This window comes from Callospermophilus lateralis, chromosome 2 (assembly GCF_048772815.1).
Source record: "Callospermophilus lateralis isolate mCalLat2 chromosome 2, mCalLat2.hap1, whole genome shotgun sequence".
Lineage (NCBI taxonomy): Eukaryota > Metazoa > Chordata > Mammalia > Rodentia > Sciuridae > Callospermophilus > Callospermophilus lateralis.
The window spans coordinates 99,087,055-99,095,755 of record NC_135306.1 but is presented as its reverse complement, the minus strand read 5'-3'; the positions used below and the strand labels follow the sequence as shown (position 1 = coordinate 99,095,755).

Genomic DNA, 8,701 nt, shown 5'->3' with positions numbered 1-8,701 from the left:
ATAAATATGCGTTTTATTTATGACTTGGATTGCTGGGGGTTCTGACAGATCTTATCAGTCCTAATGAAATAGGACCAAAGGAATAGGTGAGAGGAGCCCAAATTGCTTCAGAGCAAAGCTACCACCAGAAGAAGAAACAAAAATAATGCTCCTTGTTCAGAGCATCTAAAGTGTTCGTCTTTCCATATTCACATCAAGAACTGCACCTAGCTGAAATCAAATGTCTACCTGTTGAATCATTGGAATTTTTCTTCATGAGGCTTAGTCTTTCAGACATGAATAACGTATGACAAGGCCAGGGACATTCCATAAAGGGTGACACAACATATTCAATAATCAGGAAGCTGGATGACCTCCCTGTATTCCTGTGACAGTTCACCCTTTATTAAGAAATCTTTATTAACATGGTCCTGAACTAGTGGGATCGAAAAACTGGATGGCACTTCTTCTTGTGTGTCTCTAGCTGGGTTATCTGTCCTGTTTTACCACATGATCCAGACAGGAAAGAATCAAGCCAAAACCACATCATTATGAATGAATTTCTTTGTTTTTAATTTCACACAGTTTAAAATACAATATGAAATCAGGCTACAGTATATAAAAAACTCTCCAGCAAAATGATGTGCCAGCATCAGCTACTAAAATAAACAAACAAAAAAACTCCCCGGTAAGATTTTTTTTTTTTTTTTGCATTTAAAAAAAAAAAAAAAACACATAGACACTTACATCGCTACATCTCTAAGCTACCTCAGTTCTGATTTTTAAAAAGCACCTGCTTTTCCTTCTTTTTTTATCTTGCTTTTAAATTTTTGACATTTAAAAAATATAAATTATATGAAAATACAAGTTGGAAAATAGTCAAACACAATATAACATCTTTTTCACCCCAATACTTCTCAGCTTTAAAAAAAAAAAAAGTTTTCTTTAAAAAAAGTTCAATAACTGAGGCAGTATTCCTGATAGAGATAATTTTATTTTAATATATATATTCCATATATGTATATGTATACATATATTTATGGTTCCTTGAAACTTCTTTGGAATGTAGATAAGAGTTCAACAAATTTATATAGACCCCAACAGAGAAAGCAACATGCACAGCATGACTAGAAAAGAGGTGTATTTTTCACCATGAAAGTTAGGCAGGTTAATGCTTTAAAACCCAGAGTGTTCATCTCCAAAGTGAGGAAGAGCGCCTCTGATCTTTGAATGCTACCATCAATCCTCTTGGGCACAAAATCAGGGCTCCGTGTAGGGACATCCCTTCCTTGAATGGAGAAGGGAATGCAGGTGACTCTGAGCCCAAAACCAAAACCCACATTGGTTAAGGCATTTCCAAGAAAATAAGGGTTTCACCCAGTGAGACCAGATTTGCCCATCCTTCCTCTGAAGTTAACGTGTTTTTAAAAAGCATAAATGCAACAATGCTGCTACATTTCCAGTGTATAAACCACCCACCACTCTTCCTGGGATGGTCTCTGGCCTTTGGACAAGAGGGGAGAAAGCATCTGGCCAGATGGACAAAGCTGTCTGAACTAATACACTATCTACAAATCCAGAAAACAGTGGCCCTAGAGAAAGGGCATCTTAGGAAAGAAGCCGGCTGGGGAGCGCTAGGAGGCACTTACATCTTATCTGCTATTGGGATTGCAGGTGTTACACAGACTCAGCAGGGGAGTTTTCAGCATCAATTTCATAGAAAAGGCTGATGACTTGAGAAAGTGATTTTATGCCTGGTTGCAAATAGCAAGCAATGACCAATACCTGGCCTTGGTTCTACTCTCACCCATTATCAACATGTGGAAAGACTTAACTACAAAACCTAGGTATTAGTTCGGCCGCAGTTTTGCATGTCTGCAGACACACGCGAGCACACGCACACACACAAACACATACACACACTTTGCCAGTGCCCAACAAAGATCACATAATCTAAAAGAAAACAATGTAGTCCAAATGGTTCCACCTAACACTCCCTGAGCAGCTCCAAACATATTTTGAGAGCTTCATTAAGGCACCTGCATCCGTAAGATCAAAATACATAGCTGGGACAATTCTGCCTTTACTTTGAGTGTGGATGGTCCAATTGATCAGTATGAGGATACTCATGGATCACAGAGCTTCTTTCCTGAAAATTTAGGGTCTGTAAGGGGATCTGGGAGTCAGCAATCAACTTTCATGAAGATATGCTAGAAGGTAGTTAGTGCTTCCAGTTTCTTAGCTAAGTCCCTGAAAGGGACCAGCCCTGAGAAGCTCATCTTAATTGTTTCTCCCTCTTATTCATCGAAGTCCGCTGTCATCCTTTGAACTGGGGTGTAAAAAGTGGGAGGAATTCTAATTGCATTAGGCACATTTCCTCCCCAGTTAAAGGTTGGTTTTTGCCCCCAAACCTCATTTTCAGAGCCCCTCCTCACAACCAGCAGAAAGATGACTGCCACGGTTGACTGTGTTTGTATTTAAACTTCAGGAGAACTAAAAATAAATTCAAATCTCATGGACCACCTTATTTTCTTCTCTCAAGCTCCTTGTTCCTCTGCCTTCAAGTCATCCCTCCCTTCTGCAGTGAACCTTCACCTACCCTCTGCCAAGACAAGAGATTCAAGCACAAGGCCCTAACACCATCCAGGTCCTTCCTGTCCTCTGTGTGCTCGGTCTCATCTGACATCCTACCTGACTAGCTTCGGTTCTTCAAAGGAAAGCCTGTACATCTCTTCCGAGACAGCCAAGTCACAATTTACTGAAATGCTCTCTTAATTTCCATGGCCTCTAAAACTCAGCAAGACTACACTCTTTGTGTCTGAAGTTACTCTTTCACTCACTTATCAGAAAGCTGTACATTCTGCCTACTGAATAACAGAGTGGGATAGGGGGCAATAAATGTGGGGATTCTGGGAAAAGAAAACATAAAGGATAAATTATAAAGTGTTGATTTGGAATGACATGCATTTTTAGGGACTTACTTTTTAAGACTAGAAGGGTAATGCCCATGCATACAGCTTCTACTCTAAGTCACTTATGTTACAGATTGAAACTGACTCAAGAACCCAGTTCATCTGCCCTCTTTGATTTCCTTTCCCCAACTTCAATAGCGTGCCAACATTGATTATAGTCTAAAACCAGGACTGCAAAATACATTCAGTTCAAAGACTTAATGCTTATTAGCTGAACATTAAGTCCAAACCCGAGACTTCAATAGTGACAAACTAAGTAAAGGGGTGTGATGATTATTTTTAAATTATCCATGAAGCTCACATGTGCAGTTCTCCTGTACCCAAATCAGCATTAATATTTCCTTCATATATAAGTCACATGAATTTGGGATCCCTGATCTCAGTGACAGAGCTTCACTTTTCCAATGGGGTCTATATAAACAGTTTTCTTTCATTATGACAAAATCCTCAGTCAGCAAATAAGAACAAACTTGTGTGATACTGAAATACTGAGACCACCTTAGAGCTTAAGACGATTTTTTAGGAAAAAAAAATACTGGCACAAAATTTAATAAAATCAATTTTAACGCAAAAACAGTTTTGGCCCCCTCCCCCACTGAAGTCCATCTCTGTTTCAAAAAGTAGAGTAAAAGGTAAAATTCTTGGTTTTTAGTGCATCCCCCCAAGAAAATGTTTTTATCCCCCCTCCTTTTTTCCCCCTCCCAGATTTAAAAACAAAAGCAACCCAACTGCCTTTCATTAGTCTCATGACTCTGGATATGACAATTTCTCTTTCTATTGGGTCTGTTAAAATTCAAGATGCATTTTTTTCCATAGGTGAAGTAAAAAAAAAAAAAAAAAAAATTACTGGACATGTTAGTCTCTTCCTCCTTTAACTCAGATCCTTCAAGCTTCTAAAAGGACCCTTCTTTCTGTCCTGAATATTTACTCAAGAATGTCTTGCCCCACCCACCCCACAAGTCCTGGCTTTCCCTTTGTGACCACAATGGATTACAGCTGCAGCTCCCTTAATTCCCACCCCTGAATGTAAAAAAATGAGTTCTGGAAAATAAAAAATAGAATAACAATTAAAAAATAGGAGTCCAACCAAAGTGGTTGTTCTTTGCAAGGTGTCAGCAGGGTCCGCCAGTCCCTTCCTGGTCCATCACTCGTCGGCATCCGGCTTGACATCCAGCATGGCGTGGAGTTCCTCAGGGGTGTATCCCAGCAGGCTCTGCAGATCACACACAAAGCGGTACACGTAGCGTTTACCCGCCGTCTTGTGGATGATGTTTTTGTCATAATAGTATCGAAGGCCACGGCTCAGTTTCTCGTAGTTCATCTTGGGTTTGTTTTTTCTCTTTCCCCATCTCCTGGCCACCTGAAATTTTAAAAAATAAAAATTGAAAAAAAAATGTAAGAGGAAGGAGTGGGTATAAAGCTATAGGATAACTTCAAAATATGTTTATTATATCTATGCCCATTCATGATGGCCTGTGATGTTCAAATAAGATGAGATTCATGGACATATAGAAGATATTTTTCTGAACTATCTCCTCCGAATTTCATTTTTTAAAATAAATTCTTGCTTTAATCGACACATGATAATATTTATGGGGTGCAATATAACTTTGGATACATGTATACAACATGTAATGATCAAGGTAACTGGCATGTCTACCACCTGAGACAGGTATGGGTACTTTCTATGGGGCCATTCAAATTCTCTCTACTACCTATTTCAATTAATTGTTGTCAACCTCACTCATCCTTCTGTGTGCTCATTAACCATCCTCTCTCCACCTCATCCCCTGACCCCATCCTAGGTTTCGGCAACCATCTTTACTGCCCACTTCATTTTATTTTCTTTCTTCTTCTTTTTTTTTTTAATGGTACTGGGAGTTGAATCCAGAGCCTCATGCATGCTAGACAAGTGCTCTATCACTACCTCCTCAGCCCTAATGTCTACTTCTATGAGATCAACTTTGTAGTCTCCCACATGTGAGAACATGCAGCATTTGTCTTTCCTTGCCTGACTGATTTCATTAATATTATGACTGCTCGTTCCATTCACATTGCTGCAAATTACACAATTCTGAACTTTAGTTCTCCAGGGTTAGGTAGGGACAGTAGGAAAGTTAACTATTTAAGTTGATGAAAAAGCAGTGACCTTGAACTCCTAGGTAACTGGGTTACACTTTCTGATTTAGAGAAAAAAGAAGAACCACGATATAGACTCTTCTTTCCCCTTATTGTTAGAATTTTCTTGCTTAGAAAGCATAAAATATAATGGGGGTATATGAAGGGGAGGATCTGAGCTTCAATCCTACCTACCTTCACTAGCAGGAAGCATTTTTTCTGTGCTAGAACACAAATATTTTCTCATGTCTGCCCAGAACAGAGATCTTGTCTCTGTTGTTCATTGTTTTTTATCATGTAAATTGGGCATGACACAGATCAACCCCTCAATAAGCATTTATGTAATGAAAGAATGAATGAATGAACAGCTGCACCAGTCTCCCAAGGCCTCTTGAACTGTCTGGCCCCTACCATCCACAAAGCCACTGTGCTAGGAAGAGGACAAGGTCAGGGAAGGCAATTTTGTTGACAAAGGGCCTACTATGTGCCAGGCACTTCAAGTGTACATCAGTTAATCCTGGAAAACAAATGGGCACTGTGGATGTTTTCTGCTTTCCCAAAAATGAAACTAATCCTTCTGTATTACAGAACTCTAGAAGTTATCTTTCTGCTTTCCCAACAATGAAACTAAGGCTTGGGCAGGCTGCATCACTTGCTCAAAGTCATACAAGCAGCAAGGAGCAGAGCTGCAATTGCAATCCTAGGAAATGTCACCTAAATCTCACAGCCCCTTCTCAGGGTTCCCTCTCTCATTTCTCCTCAATCCAGGCCTCGCAGGTCACTTCTTTCTTACCTCATCTGGGTCAGAAAGCTTGAATTCCCAGCCATCTCCTGTCCAGCTGATAAAAGACTGACAGGATTTATCAGTGAGTAATTCCAGAAGAAACTGCCACAGCTGGATCGGTCCACTGCCTAGAAACACAAGGCACAGTGAATCATTACACCACATACTCAGTGCTCTGGGCAACCAGGCCCATTACCCGGAATTCCCCCATCTCCCCTCTCCTGGCCATTCAGCCAGGAGAAAGGAAGGCAACCTACAGGGCAAATGTTGGAGAAAGTACTCAGAGCCCAGACAGAAGGAAAAGGTGAAGATCTTCAAAGAAAGGAAGAAAGAGAAAATATATCAATTGCCTTATTTTGAATGATTTAAGATCAATCCATTTTTATTGCTAAGCAAACTCTAGAAAGAAATGTGGTCCCTATCTTTTGAGATATCTAAGGAAACATAGTCCCTTGTGCCATCAAAACCTAAGTATTATGTTTGCCTTAAGAAGTAAGAAAGGTATTCAGGTAGGCATGTCTTTGCCAACCCCAGCAGAAGTCACAGCTCATGAGCACGCCTCTGCCACAGTGATCCTCTGACCCCTGATTTGTAAACAAAGAGGATCACTTTCTTCCTCTTGTAAGGAAACAGATGTTGGGTGTCCTTCAGTTATAATATTCCTCTCTACCATTACTCCACCCTCCCAGGCCACTTAAGAAATGCAACTGCAAGCACCCAGAACGGAATGCATCATCGCTATCTGAGGAATTAACGTGCCACCCAAGGAGTCCCCAGGGGTTGGGTGAGGACTGTCTCAGACTGTCTTCATAGGTCCATGTATCTGAACACTCTCCCCATCTCTCTCTCCCTCTCTCATCTCAGCCATCCACACTGCCAAGAGTTTATTCTGGAAGGCCTGGTATACCCTTACAATAAATTTCCTATGCTAAAGATTTATGTCACTTAGTCTTCGTTTTAGGATACCTTTTATTCTGAAATGACTATGCTGCCAGTGGTTCTCATCTAATTTATGGGTGTTGCTGGACAGACAACACAGGGTCCAGTTGCCTATGTTGCTTGTTACATGTCTACACTGCCCATGACATCATCTCAGAGCCAATCTGAGCAGGAGGGGACTGGGAATAGCCCATTGTGTAAATGAGGTCTGGGATTCCCCATTTCATGAGGAAACTTGATTTTCTAAGGCTCTAACCCTTCAAATATGTCTGATGCAACAGGAAATAATTTTTAGGATTTCTCTTCATCTTAAAAAATTCCCTTTACTTTTATAAGAGCAGTTCCTTATTCTATCTTTTACTCCTTCAAGGCACCTTACCACACATAATTTTACTTGTTCCTAAAATCTATTTTCCACCTGCCTGCTGTGAACTGGGCACAAATGCTCTTATATTTTCTTCTCTATTGGCACAGCAAAGGGTGCTCAGAAGAGCAATGTGACTGTGCTCCAAGGTCAGACTCAAAGCACCAAGGCAACCTCCACTGACCCCATAGGAGGAAACAGCTACTGATGTGCATTGTCATCCTAGAGCCAAAGGAAACCTTCATTCAGTAACTACTTCCTAATGGTGGTTTCCAGGTCCCCTTCCTCAGCACACCCAAGCTAAACATGGAATGTGAAATAGCTCTACTTCATCTTTCTGAGAATATACCTCTAGTTCTTTAAAACCATCTTGCAGAAATTACCTTACACATATTTGAGAATAAAAGGATTTGGTGAATACCTCCAAAATAAATGACCACCCAAAGAAACAGCACAGAGAGCTAGATTGGTGGAGCATTTGCTTCCTGTGTCCACCTATTGTTAAAAAACTATTTTGTACACACCTCAGATTTCTTGGAGGCTTCTTGCGAGTTGAGTAATGTTGGCAGCTACTGCTGCTCCCTGCCTGAGCTCACGAAACTAAACACGACACTATACGGGGAATCCACTGAGAAGCCATTCTAATGGGCCCAGGGGATAAGAAAGCAAATTGCTCTTAAGAAATGCAACTGCAAGAAGCCCTGAACAGTACAAGTTTTCTGATGAAGTTCATAGTGACTATGGACATTCAATAAGAACCCTGGAAAGAAACAGAAAAATCAGCCATCCCAAAGTTCTGAAATGTGAATACTCCTATGTAAATGGTACAGACCTCAGATATTTGGGGGTGGGGGTTTTCTCTAAAACTCCTGGCAAAGAAAAGAACTAAAGGGTCCATGATTCATTGTGCACCCCCTCTATACATATAACTGAGCAATACTTTACAGGTATCTCATGATCCCTCACAATAACTCTAGGAGGCTGGGTGCTGTGGTTATTCTATTTGTTTCTACGACATAACAGCAAAGAAAACTGGGGCACCGCAGGGCTCTCTAACTTGTACAAAGACATTCAGATCACAAGTGGAGTAGCTAAGACTGGCACCCAGGTGGTCTGGCCTCAAGATTCTTCATTCTAACACTATGGTGCCCCTAGACAAGATCAAGCCAAAAGCCTGGTGTCTCAACTGCCCATCTGGTTGCAGTTGAGAAAAGTAAAAAAAGATCTAGCTTAAAAAAAAAAAAAAAAAACCTCTTCCCCACCTCTCACAATAGTTGCGGGACACTAGATGGCCAGCCGCACTGCTGCCTCCTAGCCTTGGTATTTACCCTCACTGGAGATGTTTCCAGCCCAATTCATCAGGTCACCTGGTGATGGCAAGGTTATGTTACATCACTATTTCTCCCTCCTACTAACTTACCGCAGAACTTCTCTCCCTGTCTTAATATCTCTTAGAGGAAAGAGCTCATATGCCAGGCTGAGGAAAGGGATGAGTGGCGCTCAGCAGATGAGAAGATGGAGAAACCTGGTGGTCCTGGCTAGAGG

The 8,701-nt window shown here is 40.9% G+C and overlaps 1 protein-coding gene across 4 annotated transcripts in view; it reads right to left on the bottom strand.

Moving 5' to 3' along the window:
- Window positions 1–528: 528 nt before the first annotated feature.
- The window catches only part of Ets1 (ETS proto-oncogene 1, transcription factor), a 130,994-nt gene continuing 122,821 nt past the window's right edge, over window positions 529–8,701 (bottom strand). For all 4 annotated transcript variants that reach the window (XM_076846184.2, XM_076846182.2, XM_076846186.2 and 1 more), the window contains 2 exons: window positions 5,863–5,981; window positions 529–4,311 (listed from right to left, as the gene is read on the bottom strand). In XM_076846184.2, coding sequence (XP_076702299.1) covers window positions 4,096–4,311; window positions 5,863–5,981 — 335 coding nt within the window. In that variant the 3' untranslated portion in view covers window positions 529–4,095. The remainder of the gene's footprint in view (window positions 4,312–5,862; window positions 5,982–8,701) is intronic.